The 22,060-nt window shown below is 36.7% G+C and overlaps 1 protein-coding gene across 3 annotated transcripts in view; it reads right to left on the bottom strand.

Annotated features, from left to right (window-relative positions):
* Nucleotides 1–20,999, bottom strand: part of GLRB (glycine receptor beta) — a 96,194-nt gene extending 75,195 nt beyond the window's left edge. Inside the window, exons 1-2 of one of the 3 annotated variants that reach the window (XM_004040556.5) lie at nt 20,779–20,999; nt 18,934–19,084 (exon numbers count right to left, since the gene is read on the bottom strand). In XM_004040556.5, coding sequence (XP_004040604.1) covers nt 18,934–19,055 — 122 coding nt within the window. In that variant the 5' untranslated portion in view covers nt 19,056–19,084; nt 20,779–20,999. Of the gene's footprint in view, nt 1–18,933; nt 19,085–20,418; nt 20,440–20,517; nt 20,675–20,778 lie in introns of those variants that run through there. The other 2 variants (XM_055384213.2, XM_019026063.4) reach the window with 2 other exon arrangements.
* Nucleotides 21,000–22,060: the final 1,061 nt, after the last annotated feature.

Raw genomic sequence — 22,060 nt, 5'->3', positions numbered from 1 at the left:
TCTAATTTTAATGCTCTAGAAATTTATGGCACCAAGTCAATGAAAGGAGGGCAGTTTATTGCTACTACAAACTAAAACTTAAAACCAAGGAATTAAGCAAAGAAAAGTCAGAGCAGAAATTGAGAACTGAAACAAATAATTTAAGCATCATAGCTCCTTGAGTAAATTACCTCAAAGCACACTGCAATGCCTTGGGATAACAGAGTTTTTGCTATTGTCAGGAAACTTAATAAACTGAGTGAAAAGTCTTCAAAGGCCACCCCTGCTATGTAACCTGTTTCTGCTTTAACTACTTTCTGCAGCTTCTCTTTATATAATATCTTATGTGTAAAATGAGTTGTAATACAGAGACAAGAAGACTATCTCTGTTGAATTTGAATGATATCTTCATTGAAATATTCACAGGCCAACACACCTGAACAATGGTATGTGTCCTGGGCACAGATCCCACTCAGGCTATAGGAGGCAACAAACATGAATGCTATTCTGAGGGATAAACTGCCTCCTCGCAATATAAATGTGGTGGCATCTGGATATTGAAAGATAAGCCCTTCTTGTCCCTCTTGACCATTGTTTGGAAACCAACGTAACTTTTTATTGAATAAGCTAGAACCTGAAGGCCTCAATTATAAAGAAATTCTATGTTTTCCCACAACATTTATCCAAACTGGCTCTGTGAGGTAAGACTACCCAATATACCTGGATGAAATCTCCAGCAAATCTCATAATATTTTCTGTCACTCTCAGATAATAAAAAGTACCCCCTGGCACTTTCAGTCTCACTAAAATTAGCACTTCCTTAAGTAAGATGTCCAACAATCAAAATCTGAGCTTGATTTAAAAATGATATCCTCTCCTTTCCTAGCCAGGCCTTCCCCAGACAGGGAAGCCTGCTGAGGAATGGGGGTGTGATTGGCTTTTGCACTGTTCCCCTGCCTGGCTAGCTTATAATATCCTTGTGGTTTTCTCAAAATCCCCTCTTTGAGCTCCTCTAATTTCAATTCCCAGGAAAGGACTGTGACTTTTCTCCAACTGGCCACTCCCAATTCCAGCCATCAGCCCCAGGCATTCTGCAGTCCACACTGTGGGCTTCCACTACCCACTTAGGCCCTTTTAGGCAAAGTTCCTATGTTGTGAGCTCCAAGCCAGTGCTTCCACTTGTCCTTGCCCCTCATGCTGTCTGGTGGTCTCTTGTGTGACCACATCTGAGGCACAGTAAATATTCGAGCATGACTTTTCCTCCTCAGACAGAAACCACTCCCATTCCAAGGCAGCCCTCTGATCTGATCTATTTGCTCTACCCTACAGTCACAGCCGGCTTTTACTTCTCCAGTATGAGTTCATATCAGTCCACAGAGAGCCCTCAATATGCAAGAGACAGACATGATCCTAGCTTTATGTCTTTTTAAAAAAAGTTTTTGTAGAGATAGGGTTTCACCATGTCCTCATTCTCCTTCACCTGTTCTTCCACTTCTTCAACCTCATTCCCAATCACTTCTCAGATATCTTTACTTTTCTAGCTAAGTCACTTTTTAAGTGACCTCATCTAGTTTCATAATTTACAACTCTTTAAATGTATACCTCCAGCCTAGACTATTCCCTGGAATTTCTGACTCTATATTCAACAGCTTATTGGATATTTTCTCCTGATGTCTAATGGATACCTCAAACTTAACACATCCAGAACTAAACTCTTGTTTTCCCCTCATTTCCTATCTACTCTTCCTGTAGTTTTTAACAGATATCTCAGTAAATAAAAACTTTTTTTTTTTTTTTTTTGCTCAGGCACAAAACGTGGGAATCACTCTTATGATGACCTACCAAGGCACATATGATTCAGCCATTACAACCTTTCTGACCTCATATGTATCACTCTTTCCATAGTTCACCCTCTTCCTAGTCTACATGCTGTGGTTTGAACACATAAAGCCTGCCATAGAAATTTTGTATTTGACACCTGTTTCCCTGAAATACTACTCCTCTATAAATCTCCATGGCCTTCCTGTAGCCAACTCAATGTAGATCAGCACGACCAAAGTTCTAGTTCTCCAATCTATGTGGTGCTGAATATTATTTTAGTGTGAAAATTTTTGACTCTTTTGAATCAATAAAGCACTTCTAAGTGCTGACAAAATAAATATATTTTATAATTACAGATAGTGCTTCTGTAAACATTCTTGTATGTATTTTTTTTGGTAAACATGTACACATTTCTGTTGAGTACTGTATACACTAGAAATAGAATGGCTGGTTCATAGGGTATATGGATTTTCAGTTTTAGCGGATGCTTACAAATGGTTTACCAAATGCTTATGCCATTTTGAACTTTCACTAACAGGATTTGAGCATTGTGGTTCTTCACATTCTCTTCTTCTTTCATTTAGCCATTCTGGTGGGTGTGTATTGGTATACCATCATGATTTTAATCTGCACTCCCTTGATGACAAATGAAGTTGACCACTTTTACAAATTTTTGTTGGCCTTTAGGCTACCCTCTTTTGGCCTTTAGGCTACTCTTTTCAATTAGGTTGTCTGCTTTTTTCTTAATAATGCCTAAAAGTTATTTGTATATTCTCAACAACTTTTTATTGGTATGTGTGTATACCACATACCAATGTGGTATACATTTTTATTGGTATGTGTATTTGGAAACAACCCAAATGTTTATGAAGAGCAAAACAGAAAAATAAACTGCGGTGATTCATATAATGGAATACTAGGCAGCAAGACAATGAATGAACTGATGTTACATATAACACTGTGAATAAATCTTACAGAGTGAGCAAAAGAAGCAGTTACAAAAGATATATACTGGATTATTCTACTTACATGCAGTTTGAAACTAGGCAAAATTAATTTACTGAATGGTAATCACTGGAGTTGGCAATGAGTAATTTGGAAAGAAAGTGATGTCTAATGTTTTGGACATGTTCTGTTTCTAGATCTGTGTGCTGGTTACCAAGGTGAACATTTATTAAAGCTTATGATTGGTGCACTTTTCTATATGCATATTATACATACTTCAAAAAGGTTTAAAAATAAATGCCCAAAAAAACTTGTGTTTAATTATTTGTGTGTCACATATACAGAGAGCAAACACATGCATAGACAGATTGAGGCAGAAAGACAGAGAGAGATTGCATAAAGCAATTAAAATATGATATTATAATCTTTGATCAGTTAAAACTAAGTTTCTATGTAATATTCTATATGAGAAAGTAAATGCCTGTATCTAAATTTTTCACGGTGGTTTAAAAGATAACTCACTTTTCTCTCTCTGAAGAACTAGTCTATTGCTTTTTATCCCTTGAAAGCAGAGCCAAGGGGAACCATGTATTTTTTTTTTTTTTTTTTTTTTTGAGATAGAGTCTTGCTCTGTCGCCCAGCCTGGAGTGCAGTGGCACGATCTCAGCTCACTGCAACCTCCGCCTCCCGGGTTCAAGCGATTCTTCTGCCTCAGCCTCCCAAGTAGCTGGGACTAAAGGCATGTGCCACCACGCCTAGCTGATTTTTGTATTTTTAGTAGAGACAGGGTTTCAGCATGTTGGCCAGGATGGTCTCGATCTCTTGACCTCGTGATCTCTTGATCTCGTGATCAGCCCACCTCAGCCTCCCAAAGTGCTGGGGTTACAGGCGTGAGTCACTGTGCCTGGCCAGAACTATATATTTTATACTTCGCTTCTTTTTAGCCACGTGTTTGTGATCTTATTATATGAATACATATGCATACATACAGCATGGAAAGGAAATAAATCATATATTGTTTCCTGACTACAGTAGCTTAGGAATGGTTTCTTATTTACAAAATGTCCATTGATAGCTAACATCCAAATTATATACTATTAATCAAACTAATGACTAGTTTTTAGGTGGTGGAACACACATCTATGAAAGGGAAGATTGCCAGATTGTGTGCTCAGAAAGTAGCATTCTATTATTTAGAAAGAACTTTAATAAACTTTAAATGTATGTAAAAGACCATAAGTAAGCCCAATATGTTGCTTGAAAATGGCAAAGATATTCAAAGGCTAAGTGACAATCAAGAAGAAAAATGTGTTCCCATTGGAGAGGGTAATGACTAAACATAAATATAGTGGCAAGAACATTAATGAAAAAACTTGGAATGGGAAGCAGAAGACCGAAGTTTAACTGCCAAATCTGCCACTAGCTAGCAGTAGGCCACTAGGAAAGCCATTTTACTACCTTTTGTGACTACAGTTTTCAAGACTTCCAAATAAACAAGGAGGACTCTGATAGGTACAGTACAACTAAAAAGTTAGCTTCAAGCAACCACCTGACTACTACTGACTGACTTTATGACCTTAAGAAAGCTATACAAACACTCTCCACATCCTACGTTCTTTACATATGAACGCTGAATGATGCTGCTTGCAGTACAGATTCATTGTGAAAAGTCGATGGCCTCCCATGTGACAAGCATCTGGCACTAACTCTCACATAAAGACGTCATACCAAAGATGTTTTATCTATCCCAGACCTAACACTCTGAGTTTATGAGGAAAGCTATGTGTAATAAGGTGACCCAGACATTTTCCCCATAATTAGGTCTTCTATATTTAACTATTAGCTTAACTAATGGTCAAAAAAATAAAAATGAGACCAAGAGTAATAGTAAACATGCAAAACCACTTTGAACTCTTTAAAGAGGCTCTACTACCACAAACATAGGTAATCCACCTTGTAGAATATTACAGTTAGAAAATACTTTTACATATAATTCCAAATTATACTATCAGAGAAGCTGTGTGAATAGGTACAGATTCTTATTTCTGTTTTACAGATAAAGTCTTAGAGAAGCAAAGTGATCACTTATTCTAGGTCACAAATGTATTAAGTGATCTATTCTAAAGTAGAACCTATCTCTTTTTACTCAAAAATACCATTTCCATCTATTAAAAACCCCAGAATAAACTTTTATCTCAATTACCCTAAGAAATCACATTATTAATGATTTTATCTTAAAGATCAGGACACTTATCCCAAAGAGAATCATCTGAGGATGCACTATTGGTCAATAACAGAGTCAACTAGAACACAAGTCTCCTGAATTTTCAATCCAATATTTTCTCCTCCATATTAATTCAACCAATTTCACCTTAAATTTATCATCATTGATTTTTTGTAGCATTTGATTTTGTATAATGTTAATGGCAGGGAGTTCATAGAGTAGTTGACTTAGCTGGGACTAGAAGGATAAGGAGGGATGTAACAGATTAAGGGGGAAAGGACAGGACAAACCCTAGGAAGAAGTTAAAGAATAGACAACAGAATAGTGTCACGAAGAGATCAGGCTGCCTAGGAACACCAAGAAGTGCAGCATGGCAGGAGAAGATACTGGAAGTGCAGAGCAGAATTGAAAAGAGAAAAGGTGGGTCACAAGCAACGAAGTAAGTGATTGGATATACACTGAACATCACTCACGTTGACACTATAGAGTAACAGTCCTCAAAGTGTGGTCCACAGCCACAGGCTCCTGAAGGTACCCAAAACACTTGCAGCGGGTCTGTGGACAACACTTTGAGGAGTGTTACCCAGTGTTACACATTCTGTTACTGTCCACAGAGTCAAAACTATTTTTATCATAGTAATAATAAAATGTTATTTACTTTTTTCCACTATGTTGACATTTGCACTGATGGTACCAAAGCAATAGTGGGAAAAACTGTTGGTGTTTTAGCACAAATCAAGAAAATAATACTTAAATGTACTCATAGCCATTGCATTCTTCAACATCATATACTAGCAGAAAAAAAAACAAGAATTTTAAAAGACAGTTTCCTTAAGAATTAATAAAAAATATTAATTTTACTAAATGTTGAAACTTAACATCTTTTTAATGTTGTATGACAAAATGGAGAGTACCCATAAATCATTGTGCTGCACGCCAAACTATTATAATCGTTTCAAAAACATTACTTGAAAATTACAAGTGTAGTTATATGTAGAGATAGAGTGATTGTTTGACTTACTAGACAGACTGAACTTAATAGATTTAATAGATAGATTTAACTAGATAGACACTTTCCATGAAAAGCCATTTTCATGCAACACCATAGAAAAACTGTGGTAATTCAGATTTGAATATTTAGGAAAATATTTTTCAAAAGTGAATGAAGAGAACCTGTAACTTTGAGAAACACTACTCTATTTGTTGCCAGTGATAAAATGTGAACTTCCAAACAAAAATTGGAATCTTAAAATTAATACTAGCCACCATGAGTTTGACAGCTTTCCAACACTCACAGACATTCCAATGAGATCATAAGTGATATTAGATAGATATGATTTTTTTGATGTTGTATAATAAAATATGTCAGCATTTGGAAAAACTGCAAAACCCAGAGAATCAGTATTTTCCAAATGATGTTATAAAATCACAATTGGACAAAAGAACCACTCAAAGTGCAAGACAGACTAGTTGATTTCACTGCAACAGAGGACAAAATGTTCACTGATCTGATTTCAGATTTCACATTGCACCTCTCTTGTAAGAAACTAGCACTGGTTAAATTTTGGCATGACATTAAAGAAGAATCTTCACAGTTACAAGGCCATTAAAATACTCTTCCCTTTTTCAATTTTATGTCTGCGTGAAATCATAATGTCTTCACGTACTTCAACCAAAAAAATATATCACAACAAACTGAATGCAGAAGCAGATAAGAGAATCCTGCTGTCTTCCATTAAACCAGCCATTAAACCGATTTGCTACAGTAAAACAATGCCCCACTTTTCATTAATTTTTTTCTTTTTGAAAATGTAGTTTTCATAAAAATAAGTTATTCATGTTAATATCCGTACAGTTATTTTAAGTGATTTAATCTTTTAAATTTCTGTTTCAATTTGTAATAAGGTAATTTCAACAGTATAAGCCACATAAACTAAAGCTCTTTGTGTCCTAAACATGCTCTAGGTTGTAGAGGGGACCTTAGACCAACAATTTGAGATTCACTGTTGTAGAGGATGAGCAAAGTAGAGAGGACAGGATCAGGTTCAGGAATCTAGGAAAGTACTGCAATAACAGGTTCAAGGTGACATGACTATGGCCTGACAGAGACCATAAAAGCAGAGATGAGGAGAAGTAGCTAGATGCAATAATCATTTCTAAACCATCAACAGAATGAGTAATTGATGAGATGATGAAAGTGAAAGGGCATGAAGGATTTGAAGATGCTTTTGTCATTTCTCATGAAAGGCTGGGTGTAGAGCTGGGGAATACAGATAGGAAAGCCATTTTAATATGTTGGGTATGTTAATTTTGAGGTCCAGTAGGAAGCTGAAAATAATTACTTGGAAATCAAGAGTGAAGTTACATATAGAGATAAAGATATAGAAGCAATCATAGATACCAATAGATATTACCCAGGGGAAAATTGATAAGCAAGAAGCTAAAAGAACTAAGGATGAATACCTGGAAAACCCAATATGTCAGGAAGGATAATAAGAAATAGCCAATGAAGGCAGTTAATCAGCTGTAGCCAGAGAGGTGGCTAAAAGGAGCCAGGAGTGAGTAAATTTCAGGAAGCCAAATGTGGGATGGGTGAAATCGGAGATTGTTTCCGTTTACAGAAGATAGCTAGCCCTTACTGAGTAATAACAAGGAGCTAAAATAAAGTCACTATATTTGTTTTAAAATAATAAAATTTGTATCTTCATTTACTTATTTCTTTGAAACAGGGTCTCCCTCTGTCGCCCAGGCTGGAGTGCAGTAGCATGATCGCAATAATGGCTCATTGCAACCTTGTCCTCCTGGACTCAGGTGATTCTCCCACCTCAGCCTCCCAAGCAGCTGGGATTACAGGTGTGTCCCCCCTTCCCCATGCTTGGCTAATTTTTTTTTAATGTTTTGTAGAGACAAGGTCTCACTATGTTGCCCATGCTTGTCCCAAACTCCTGGGCTCAAGTGATCCTCCCACTTTGGCCTCCTGAAGTATTGAGATCACAAGGGTGAGCCATGGCACCCAGCCCAAATCTTTATTAAAAGTAGAATTGTGTCAGGAGTCAGTCTTAATAGAATGATTAAGTGGTACATATTGTTTCATTTGTTGTAATAATGTTGCACATCTTCTGTAATTTAAGGAAATTCAAGGTAAGTGAAGAAAAGAACTAGTGAATTAGAGCTCAAAAAGTATAGGCCATTTTATCCTACTAGTTGAAGAAACATAGTAATTAACAAGGGGGAAAACCACAGTTAATAAAATAGGAATATAAAAACTATATACATTTTTCCAGGTGGGTGACCCTTTAATATGTTTGTAAGCACTTAGGAAAAAAAGAGCCAAAGAAACAAAGAAAATTTAAAACATAGGGGAGCAAAGTAAGCTAAAAGGTACATCTCAGAAGACAGTGGAGGAGATGGGATCCTAAAAAAGTTCTTTTTTTGCTAAATCAAGAGAAAAGGAGAAAAGGAAGGATGATGCCTCAGGAAGCTTTAGAATGAAAATCAAGAAAGACTGAGGGGATTCCCATCCAAGGACTTGTATTCTTTTCCTTTAAAATAAAAGTTAAAATGTTATGCTAACACTGAAAGGAACAAGATAAAAGACAGAAACAATGTGGAGAGAGAAATTTAGAGCCTCTGAGGGGTAAGGAAAAGAATTTGGAACCAAAATGAAGACTTAGCCAAGACTAGATCAAAATAAATCAACCAAGATTCTAGATCACTGAAAACATCTACATTTGTACCATTAAGTCGAAAATATTATAGAGATTCCAGACACATACAACTAGAATGTATAGAGGATATTAAAGGATGTTGCAATAAGACCTTTAGATTATTTTGTCAGCCATGCCCATGGTATCACTGAGAGTTAAACATGATACAAAGAACACCACACATCCACTCATTAATAGGTAAGCCTTTTCTATTAGGTTATTCTCAGCAATCAGCCCAGGAGCAGTAAACTCCTACTATTGTTTTCTTATATGAAGACTAATAAATGTCAGATGTCTCAAGGTACCCAAGATATTTTATTAGCAATTTAATAAGTGCTTCACTGTTATTCCAATCAGAGCTCTAAAAATATTATTTCATATTTACATCATTTCTCAGAGGAACCATTTGTATGTACATAAATTTGAATAATTGGCTTCATGAATTCTAAGTGTAAATTTCCATAAAATACCCATGGTAAGGGAATTCATTTATAAAGGGACCTCAGCTCTCTTTAGCAGAGCAATGATATGTCTATTTCAGGTAGTAGCATAAAGAAAATATAGGAGACTTTTGCAAATATACCTTTTTTTACTGTATTACAGAAATTATTTGCCTCCACAAGAAAAAAAAAAGATACATTTCAGTAAGTCAAATTCCTTAATCTGTGAAAATTTGGTAGGCTAAGAATGCAGACAATTCACCTTCCTCATACCTTACTCTTCTACTTTGGAGTTCAGTTAAATACCTATGTTTTGATAAATCAACTCTGAAATTAGATTTCCTTTGGAGTTAACTTCCCCAAGAAATGGAATTTTGTGTATTCTTTTTCCACTGGTCAGGCTTGAATGGTTAAAAATTGGGGAACAAAAAGCACCAACAAAACACTAAAATAGTTAACCCTGAATATAAAGTTACCAAAGCAATCGTAAACAAAGCCGCATTGTATCATAAAAGATATGGCTGCCATAAATTAATGAATTAATAAAATTAGGAGACTATTGAGATCAAACTTTTCACTATACAAATGAGAAAACTGAGACTCAGATAGATTAAGTGACTTATTGAAAGTTATACAGCCAATTAGCAAAAGTGCTAAAGGAGATACAGTGGTGTTCTTTCTGCTATCTTATTATACAAGGTCTTTGCCATCGTGATTTAGTAGACATACAAAGTAAATTTTAAACAATATATGTTTTATCTCTAAACATCTAAACACAGTCCCAGTGAACCACTATCCCATCAAAAGATTAATTTAGGATTTGTCTACATCATCAGCTATCCATTTAATTTTCTTTGAACTAGCAAGCACAAATGGAGCTCTTATGCAAACAATTTTGAAGTAGGGCAGGATATAAAAGTATATATAACCATTTCATCTCAAGTACTTAAAATTTAGTTAGAGAGTTAAAACTACACAATAGAGTCCAACTAGAAAATAAAAGACATCATTGCATAAAGAACTAATTCTAATCAAGTGTCAAAACATCAAGTATGCACAAAAAGCATTCTGAGATATCAAGAACAGAGAGTTTAATTTCAGTTTTAATCATAGGCCCATGAGATCTTGGGCATAAAAAGAACTTCTAAATACTTTTAACTTCCCATTGATGTTATTTGGGTCATGTCCCTACCCAAGCTATGTTCAGTCACTCCAGCAACAAAGAAGCTCCTAAGGAAACCCATTTTCTCTTTGGACAGTTCTATATTTTCCTTTAATTGAACTTATCTTCCTCTGTTTCTCTCTTTGGTCTTAATTCTATAACTTGGAGTCATACAAAGAAAGTCTAGTCATTTTATATGACAACATCTCAAATAGAAGGTAATTTCTATTCTTCAGAGAAAATAATGCACAATAGAATTAATCGAACAACACAACAGACTTTCACATTCGTGCAAATACCGATCAAGATTCTCCAAACAAACTCACATGTAATTCTAACTCTCATAAATTATGGCAACCAGAATTCAACATAGTGCTTCAGGTAATATACTCACCATGAGATTAATACTTTTTTATTTCTAAACATTGTATTTCTATCAATATCCAAGACATCAAAGCATTAGTAAGCCACAACACTATTAATTCAGATTAATCATATTCTCAACTAAAACTTATTTTAAATGTTTTATAAAGCAAAGTAATATCTAAGATGAGCTCTGAGGGACTAGTAAAGCCTAGATATATTAAGCAAGAAGTTGTCGTTCCAAACATAAACATGTCAAGCATACATAATAGCAAGGGAAGATGAGGAACAACGGCAGATAAGCCTTCCCAAAATAGGCGAGTAGGCTTGGGTATGGCTGATACCTGTAACCCGAAGTCTTTGGGAGAGACCAAGGCAGGAGGACCACTTGACGCCAGGAGTTTGAGGTTGCAATGAGCTATGATCACACCAGTGAACTCCAGCCTGGGCAACAGAGTAACATCCTGTCTCTAAAAACATACATTCATATATACATACCTACATACATAATATAAGAGAGTTGTTTCACATAAATTTAGAAATGTAAGTTAGGGAGCCCCTTGAAAATCAAGGTAAGAAGTATGTACTGGAGTTCAAGAACCATCCAGTAGTAAGATATTGTAAATTTTTAAACATAAGAATAACAAGATGAAAACACAGGCCAGGCACGGTGGCTCACGCCTGTAATTCCAACACTTTAGGAGGCCGAGGTGGGTGGATCACGAGGTCAGGAGATCGAGACCATCCTGGCTAACACAGTGAAACCCCATCTCTACTAAAAACACAAAAAATTGGCAGGGTGTGGTGGCACGCGCCTGTAGTCCCAGCTACTCGGGAGGCTGAGGCAGGAGAATCACTTGAACCCAGGAGGCGGAGGTTGCAGTGAGGCGAGATCATGACATTGCACAGCAGCCTGGCTAACAGAGCGAGATTCCATCTCCAAAAAAAAGATGAAAATACAGATGGCATGTTAAGATGGATAATAATGATAGAAAAGCTAGGGTGAATAATTAGGAAGCTATAGTAACACATACGTTAAAAATAATGGTGGCTGGGCATGGTGGCTTATGCCTGGAATCTCTGTACTTTAGGAGGCCAAGGCAGGAGGATTGCTGGAGGCCAAGAGTTGGAGGCGGCAGTTAGCTATGATCACAACACCACGCTCCAGCCTGGACGACATAATTAGATCCTGTCTCCAAAAAGGAAAATAAAATAATGGTAAGAGCAGATGTAGTGAAAAAAAAATTGAACATGGCAGATATAGGAGACCATCTTAAGAGAATGTTAGGTTCCATTTAAGCTTCATGCCTAGGTAACTGGAATAATAAGGATGCTGATTTCCTTTTGGAAAAAGAAGATCAATTCAATTGATTGCAAAATAACAGCATGCCATTAAAATTATTCAATAAGTAATAAGAAAATACATAACTAAACATCAGTGAAAAATTCAATCTAGATATGTAACAGTGATAACAGGCAATTTTCAATAGTATCCATTTTATAGATTATCCATATCCTTTTCCAATCAGCCTTTCATCTTTCGGCCAATGTCTTTGTCTTGAATATTTCCACTAGGAAGTAAGAAACTGGAATTATACTAAAATCTATTTCATCTCTTAATGAATAGAAGATAAAGGAGACAAAACAGTCAGAATAGGAAGATGGCTAATATAACACCCAAGCAGCATATAGTGGCATTGAATAATCAATGAATAATCAACAATAACCTACCCTTCTTAGTACATACAGACTGAAGTATGAAAATGCTATCATTCAATGGTACAATCTCTCTCTGAAGGAGACAAAAAAAATCATAACGGCATCAAACCATTTACATATGCACACACAATTTTTAGTTTATGAAAAAACTAACAGAAAGAAATCACATTTTCTCAACACACACACAGAACAAGAATAAAAATTAAAAGTTATTTATGTAATTATTTTAAAGCTAGAGTTCCAACAGCTTGAAGGAAAGATAATTTAGAAGGTAGGATAATACATGCTAACACTACTGTAAATAATAGCAGCCCTCAACACTTAAGGACTTGTTATTAAGCTTCCCAGACCTAAGATACAAGTATGGGCCAAAATGGGAGAAAAGAGGTGAGATTTCCAATGCAACTTTCAAATATATTAGTTTCACTTATTGTAAGCTATTAAATGTTTGAAATTCAAACAGTCTTCAACAAAAGATAGAAGTTTCCCTAATGGTGGTGGCAAAAATATGTAGTATGTGACAAGGAGTTGTATAGCTTGGCCAAATTCACTATTAAAAAGTGCTTATTATGTCTGCTATGAGCAAAAATAGAAATGGCAAACAATATTCAGTTTTATTTTTAGTTGAGGGAGTTCTGGTTTTTTAATTACTGTTATTCAATAAAAAAAATCTGAAAGTTTATTTTAGTATGTTCTAGTTTCATATATGATGTACCTACAAATATAAATCCATAAAACTATGCCTTATAAATTATGGCAGGCATTTATTAGATCATTATATTTGTTATCCTGTGATCATTATTTCTTGAAAATTATAGTAGCTTGACATATTTCTTCTTACTATTACAGCTAAGGTCAGAAAAGAGAAAAGTTTTTCTGGGTTTGAAAGAAATGTTTTAAAAAATATTATTCATGAAATTTCAAACCTTAAAAATAAGATTTTAAAATCCTTATTATTAACACACCACCAACATACATTTATCTTATGTACTAGAGCTTTCTAAGTCAATTCCCCTAAAATAAAGACATACTTAAATAAACAGATCAAGATAAAATTTTTAAAACATAATTCTCTGTGGGTTACTTTGCTATTACATAATGATAAAGCTGTAATCAAATACAATGTATTAGAACCACTGAATCTTAAAAATTGCACAAGTTGAAATCATGTTATATCAGTCTCTGGTCTAACCGCCTGTAAAATGCTCAACCTTTCTCTAAAATATGCCCACCAAGTAATTATCCCACGTGCCTGCGTACCTCCACTTATCATGAACTTCACTACTTCCCTTCCTAATCAATTACATCTAGGCAGAACTCATCGAAAGTTCTTAACTTGGAGCCAAAAATATCCCTCCCCATAGCTTCTATTCATTAGTACTGCTTTTAATTATTGGTGCCAAGCAACAAAGTCTACTTTCTCATCACCATCACAGTTTTTTAAAACTTTGGAGACAATTTTCAAGTATCTCAGTTCCTTCAGCTCTTCCTAATATGATATGATTTTAATTACTTCTACTATTCTTATTTCTCTCTCCTGAAAATATTTCTGCACTAGCACAGAGCAGAAATCTCTGTAAACCTTGCTTTAAATACTTCTAAAAAGTAATACACTTAACATAAAATTAGCAAAATAGTTTTACTATTAAAATAGTTCTTATTTTACTAATTTTATGTTAAGAATATGTTAATTTTAAGAATGTCTTTCTTAAAATACTAAATTGTATGTATGTGTATATATATATATATAAAACACTATTTATTTGTCTGATAATTATTATGTAATATTTTTCCCAAATGCGCTCTGCTAAGCTATGTTTTTCCTCATCCTATACTTACCCAAGTGGCTTCTAGACCAAAGTGCAATTTATTCTTCAACAGTGTTAGACCTATCTCATTTAGCCCTTCAAGATCAGATTGGATCCTAATTCTGTCTCACATATTCACTACATATCTGAATATCAATCACAGAGCCTCAGTTTGGATTTTTTTCTCTGTGTAGTTTTATTTCAGTCCTTGACAAATACTTGACTATGATGAGGCCAAAACTGAACCAGGTAACATAATCCAGGGTGAAGATGTTCCACTAATTACCTAGCTGCTAACTCACCTAGGTATCCTTATATTGAGACCACATTTCTAAATTTTCCACAGGGATCATATCAGTCAATTTCAGGTAACTTAACAAAATCCAGATGTAATGACTTAATAAGAGATAGTCAAAGATCTTTAGGTTTTTATTCACTTCATTAAATAAATTTTTATTATATGTATGTTTTGTGCCAGGATCTATGTTGCTTGCTGGTGATTAAGGTAATCAAGACACTGCTCTCATGGAGCTTACAATCTAGTGGGGAAAGCAGACAATTACAATAGATAATTATCATACTGTATTATGTATGAGTGGCAATTGGGGAACTGTGGGGGCACAGAATGTGATTATCTAAATCCTCAGGATTAGGAAAGGTTTCCCAAAGAAGACAATAGGGTTTGAGTCTGAGTTAAGTTTGAGGTCATTATGAAACAATCAGATTAAAATGTTGGATGTATGGGTGTGGTGCTCTTCAAAGAGGTACAGGCTGTATATACAGACATAGAAATCAACAGTAAGTGGTAGTTACAGCCATGAATTTGGATGAGACCCACGGACACAGGCTAACTAAAAAGAAGAAAAACATTGGCATTTCAGGGAAAGGGAAGAACACTTGCAGAGATGTGAAAGAGCACGGGTATATGAGAGTTGATGTGTGTGAGGCTTAGGCAGGGGCAGGGGTCGGGATGGGGAAGATACTGCTGGAGGTATCAGAGGCTAGCTCATCAGGAACCTTGTGTGTGGAGACAAGACATTTCCACCTTATCCAGAACACTATGGTTCCTTTAAAGTGTTCTCAATATTGACATGACCTGACTGGACTCAAGACACTATTGGGAAAATACATGGTAAGGTCAATGTGGCATACAAATTAATGGAGGAAGATAAGAGGCAGGAAAGCTGAAAAGGAGTCAATGAAGAGGGTGGGAAGGAGTAGCTAAGGCAATGTCCCACATGGGAATGAAAATGTAAGACGTATTCCAGTGATAGTAATTGATGAGTTCTGGTGACTACTGAATTTGAGAAGCTAAGGTAGAAAGAGATGGTCTAAGGTGATCCCCAGGATTGTAGTATGAATGAAAAGGTGGAAATGGTGTCATCTGGTGAGAAGAGGAGTTCACCACTCTTAATACAGTGATTATTCATTGTATTATTCACATGATTCTGAGTTCAGGTTTTATCATTTCAAGTTAAATTTCAGTTTCATGACGGGACGGTCAAGTTGAAATGGTGGATGTATGGGTGTGGCACTCTTTAGAGAGATCTGAGCTGTACATAAAGACTTAGGAGTTAACAGCGAGTAGATGGTAACTACAGCCATGGATTTCTACAAAATCACTCAGGTAGAATGAAAAATCAGAGGAAAGACCAAAAGATTAAAGGCAATGTCAAATGTAAGCTGTAAAATAAAAAGGTAACTGTCCAAGGACTTATCTAAAATATTTTTATTAATTTAAAGTGTATTTCTTATTTGTTAACACATATTAAATTTCTAAAGTTTTTGGAAGCAAATTTACCCGATACTTTGTCAATCTGGTATTAGTGCTTCACTTACATATCAAAATAATGACAGGTTAGAAAAAAGAAACAGCAAAGAGGCCAAGAAAAGTTTATGATCTGACTCAAGCTCAGCATCAATATTAAATCGTAGAATATCAAGGAACTCAAGTCCTTTATTTCTCCTACATTTTAAAACATGTTTCCTCTATTTACAGTCTTGGGGGGAAATGTTGTTATAACAGTAAAACTGGAAGATTTCACTCTGGATTGCTGCACATGAACTGCTTATGTCTATGCACCCACATTGCTTCATCCACTCTACTCAAAAAAAAAAAAAGTATAAACAAATGAAAACATCACTGGGCAAGAATTTTACCATCCTGAGGAGTATTAGGGTAGTCTGTACTTGATTTCTGGGTTTTGTAATTTTCAATATTCCTCTTAGTCAAGATGTTTAATAAATAAGCAACTTACACAGGCTAAGCAAACTGGATCATTCTCTGAGATACATACAATTTGCATATTCTTTCACAGCCCCTTATTATAGCTCAAATTCTTAATCAAGTCATCTGAAAGAAATTTGATATGATAGATCCAATCATAGTCAGGGACAACCCTAGTCTTCTGAAGTTCTTAATTCAGTGATAATCAGAATTCTTAATAAAATGCTCAAATTAAAAATATACAACTCTAACTCTCCAAGGTACATCCACTTTTTAACAAGCCAGACTTCCAGCAGCATCACATCACAACTGTTAATAAAGCTTGATCTAGTCTCAAAATTATTTTTAAAAAACCTATAATGTAAAAATTCAAAGATAAAATTTCAATTAATTACTCAACATATCTAAAATATTGAGATGTGGGCTTAACAGGTATATGTTGGGTCTTCCACTTGAAGATGTCATATTCCTCAGAAGAGAACTCTTATTGTTATACTCTTTATCTACTAAATTTAACTTTGAAAATCTGTCTTAAATAACTATATACACCGTAAGTATATACAGTCTACACATAAGGCTATTTAATAATGTAGTTGTGAAAAGAGAATGTCCTCTAAAATACTCTCGTAATATATATGGTAGTTATAAGATTTGCTGTTGCCATCTTCAGAATAATTTGATTATGACATTTGATGTAGGATGAGGGGTGGGTGTACTGGGAGAACAGGAGCCTTATCAGCTTGCTCAGATAGAGAAACCCAAGATGGCTTGATTCCATACATAGAATTACGGTGACTATATGACATAGACAACAGTTTGTGTTAATGTCCCAACATTCATCAAAGAAAACGTAATAGAAAGAATATCTAAAACACAAAGAAGTGTCCTTTCGCTTAGGAATACTAAGGTCTGACAATGTCCAGTTCCCTAAAATGCTAATCTCCAGCTTGTGGCACAAAAACAGTAACAGTGAAGAGTTGAGATGGTTGTAGATTGTGGTTATTCCTGAACCTGCCTCCATTGTTCCCAGCTGATATCCAGCTGGGCAGATGGCCCAAGGAGCGACACACAAACATAATTCGGGGCCACTGTGTCATATACCCAGAAATTTGGCCCGACATCAGAATATGCTGCAGCACTAGAATAAGCAGGACTATTAAGGGTGAAAATCAGGAAATATCCCTTCAAATGGAGCTGATTTTAATGCTAGACATTACGTGGATCATGATACTCTCTCCAGAATTTTACTCTCACAAATTCATACAAACACCTATTACAAAATACCAATTCTAGTGTCCTTTCTTTACAAAGTATACTTCCCAAAATGTACCTCATCTCTTACGGAACATCTGTAAAACCATAATAATCTCTATTTAAATAATAATGATGCTGGAATAAAATGTTATCTATGATCAATATTACATTTGAGAAATATTAATTGAAGATGACCTGTAATAGAAAATTAACTTTTATTCCAAATCACTGCCTATATTGCATTATTACTTAAAAGCACGTTATAGTTTGAGAAAGTTGTTTACTTATATACTGTACAATTGCTCTATTTTACTTTCATTGACCAGTAATGTTAATCTTTCCTATTAAAAAAAAGACTTGGCCAGGTGCGGTGAACCACGCCTGTAATCCCAGCACTTTGGGAGGCCAAGGCGAGCAGGTCACCCAGGGTCAGGAGTTAGAGACCAGCCGGGTCAACATGGTGAAACCCCGTCTCTACTAAAAAATACAAAAATTAGCTGGGCATGGTCGTGGGCACCTGTAATCCCAGCTACTTGGGAGGCTGAGGCAGGAGAATTGCTTGAACCCGGGAGGTAGAGGTTGCAGTGAGTAGATATTGTGCCACTGCACTCCAGCCTGGGTGACAGAACGAGACTTCATCTAAAAAAAATAAACAAGACTCCACACCACAAAACTTTGTCTTTTGTGGGGGATGTGTTGGATTTAGAATTTGTGTTTTCAAGTAATTTCAAATTTAATGACCTGCGTTCTACAAAATATCCTAATCTCCTAATATAACTTATTTACAATTACTAAAATAGAAAGTTGATCTATCATATGAATTTCCTTTTGCCATGCATACATATGAACTGACCTTAAGATCACAGTTACCTATCTGACTTTTAAATAAAATATTATTAAATATTTTAGGGTTTTTTAAAAAAAAACTTTTTGAACTGGTATTTGCTCAAAACACAGTATATGAGTATCCAATTAAAGTTGCACAGCACATTTAGCATAAGAAAAAAATAGTGACTTTTTCTACTTTTGTAAACAGTGTATAAAAATTATATAAACCCATGGCATGATTTAAAAAAAGAAAACTATAAAACTACCTTGAACATTGGGAATTAATTCTTACATTCTAAACCTCTCTTCACCCTATCATTTTCTGTCTCTGTAACAGATGGATATATATTCCGATATGAAAAGTTTTGTTGATGTGTGTCTTCATAAACCACCTTACTTTTATAAAACACGCAATAACATTTCTCCATATAAGAATATAAGACATGAAGAACATACGATGGGCATAGATACTGCTTCTTTTTCCCCTTCCCTTTCTTTGAAGACTTTTCCTTAGAATAGGCTTCTTCCACCCACAAGGAAATTAAAATTAAAAAGGCAGTTGTCAATAAAAACTTCATCTTGAAAACTTAAATTTCAGAAGATCGATCTACAAGAGAGAACAAGAAAATGTTTACATTTATGAAGCAAATGATAACTATATGACTGTCCCTTTAAAGAGTATAAGCATTACTACCCAAAGGGCAAGTACATTTGTACATCAAATCCTCATTGCTCAGTCCTATGTGGTAATACTTCACAACATATTTAGTATTTTTTATATAGTAGTTGTAAAGTCTTTTTTATATAGCAGTAAAAGTCAGTTTAAATAATGGCACATAGAAAACAAGACCGCCAATGAGATATAATAGGTTACTGTATAAAATTTCTGATTCTATAGCTACACAAAATTATAAATTGATATCGAATTGCACAGTATATCAAAAATATGTTTAGAAAGATATCTGGAAGCATGGTTTAACACAGCGTTAAAATGATTATCTTCAGCTAGTACATTGGAAGTATCTTTTTCTTTTTAAATTTTTATATTGTTTGAAGTTCTCATGTATATTTTTTCAAAAACAATGTATTTTAAAGAAAAAGAAATTCTAAGTATTAAAAACCTGACAGATAAAAGAAAAAATTAATATCAAAGAGTTCCACATTCAAAATTCATTGCTTTTTTATTTAAACACATTACATTGGCAAGCTACCCTTTTGCCCCCAAAAGGTTCCTCTTAAGTTAGCTTTAAAGCTTTCTTACTTATTTGCTACTAACATTTGTCATCAAAAAGATTACTTCAGAAATTCTACAACAAGAAATAAAACAAGTGTTGTTACATTTTTTTCAAATTATCGTCCTAGCCATATTTTAATAACATTTTCATGCTCAAATCAGAATTATATTCTTGCCAGAGATTCTGATAAATAAAAAATAATTAAGCCTCTACCTACACTAGAGAAGTTCAAACTCTCCTGCATCCTTCATTTCCAAACCATAAATTGTTTCTCTTTCATTGTTTTCCGCAGAGTAAAAGACCTGTCATATTCTTCAACGCTAACTTAATTCCCATCTCACCCTCAGAAATTTGCTTCTCCTTATGTCATGTTTTTCATCTTTTTTCCCCCCCAGGATTCTTCCCCCCATATTTATCTTTTACACACACTCGAGGCAAGCCAGAGGGGCTTCTCCCTGGGTACTTTAAATTGAAGACAACAGAGGGGCTCATCAGACCAACAGCAACAACACAAGGTTCTCCTCTGGCAACTTCACAGCATTGGACGCTCCCCTCCCCCATCCGACAGCGGCACCTGCTTCCAGACACCTTGCCCACAGCAGCAGGTACTTCTCCCACTTTCACATCCTTGCCCCCCAAAAAGGAGGGCCGAGCCCCCCTAACGCTTCGAAAAACAGAGAAATTCAACACTCTGCTCTGTCCTCACCCCCAATCTTTCAAGGGGGACAGCTGCATTGACTGGAGGATCCTCATAAACAAAACAACGCAAGGAGCCCTCCTGGCCAACCTTGCGTTCCCTAATTACCCCGGCCCTCTGCATCCCTCCACCCGGAGCGTCTCCGCGGGCGCCACCGCAGCGGGGACCCGGCTGCCGCTGCCAGGCGCCCCGCGCCCCTCTCCCGCGCAGGGCAGCGCGCGTCCTCCCCTGCACGCCGCAGTGCTCCTCGCGCTCCGCCGCCCCGGGCTTGACCCGCTGTTTCCGCAAAGGCGTCTATTCCCGTCCTCAGACCACCGTCGCCGCCCCAACCCGCGTCGCCTCCTCCTAAGTGGAGCTCCTGGCACTTACCCGGAGGCGCCCCTGCCCACAATCGCCGGGCGAGATCGTGGAGGCTCCGGGCCCAGGTGGCAGTGGCTGCTAGGGGTGCAGCGGGCGCCGAGCGGGGGCAGCTGCGTCCCAGCCGCCCGCGCCACCGCCGAGCTCGGCTGACGCGCCTGCTCGGGCCGCGGAGCCTGCGCCGTGGCGAGCCGCGGTCGGGGCCGCAGCGGGGACAGCGCGGGCCGCGGGGGAACCTGGCGACCGCGGGCGGGGGAGGGAAGAGGTGTCCCGACAGAGTAACGTCACGGCATCGTCCCCTTCAGGCATTGGAGGGGTTACCGAGCAGAAATGTGTACCCCCCTCACTCCTTAGGGGACTACAGGAGTTGGGGACGAAGGGCGGGAATGATAGTGTTGGTACAAAAAGAAAAAACCTTTCAAGGAGCTGGGATTGCTTGGGGTCAGCTTTTGACCACTAGCAACAAACAACAGAGCAACAAATGACCTTCTTGGGTCAAAGCGAACAAAACACATTTTCTGTCATTTCACCATTTGCCTGGAACCCAGACATCCAGCTTAATCTCCGGGTCTTCCAATTTCTAAAAGCCTGAACTTTCTGAGCAAGCTTAAATTGGTCAAAATTACTGACAATATAGTCATACAGGTAATACTATGTTTAACATCTGTTACATAATTAATTTGACAGTTGCAAAACACCTTTCACTCGCCTTATCTCGTGTGGCCCTCACCACATTCCTGGGCAAGTTTTGTCATCCTTCCCCTTCTGTAGATGAAGAATCTGAAACTCAGTTATATTAAGAGATTTACTTAGAGTTACAGATCTTGAAAGAAATTTACCAGAGATTCAAAGTTAGTGATTTTTGCATATCTGAACCAGATAGGGTCTCTGCCTTATAAGAGCAAAATACTGTTGTCCTCATCCTTGTGAAGAAGTAGCCCTTACTTGGATATGCAGCCCTTAGATAACAGATAAGGCTATCCTATTACCTCTTGAATGTATGCCTGATTGATTTTTTTAATTGTTATTTTTTAAGCAACAGGAGCTCACTTTGTTGCCCAGGCTGGAGTGCAGAGGCACAATCATCGCTCACCGCAGTCTTGAACTTCTGGGCAATCAAGAGATCCTCTTGTCTCGGTCTCCCTAGTAGAGTAGCTGGAACAACAGACACAGGCCATTGCGCTCCACTAATTATTATTATTATTTTTTAAGAGACAGCATCTCTGGCTTTGTTGTCCAGGATGGTCTCCAACTCTGGCCTGAAGCCATCCGCCTGCCTTAGCCTCCCAAGCTG

This window comes from Gorilla gorilla, chromosome 3, assembly GCF_029281585.2.
Source record: "Gorilla gorilla gorilla isolate KB3781 chromosome 3, NHGRI_mGorGor1-v2.1_pri, whole genome shotgun sequence".
In the NCBI taxonomy this organism is placed as follows: Eukaryota; Metazoa; Chordata; class Mammalia; order Primates; family Hominidae; genus Gorilla; species Gorilla gorilla.
The sequence above is the reverse complement of the archived record's forward strand: the minus strand, read 5'-3'. Positions and strand labels throughout refer to the sequence as shown.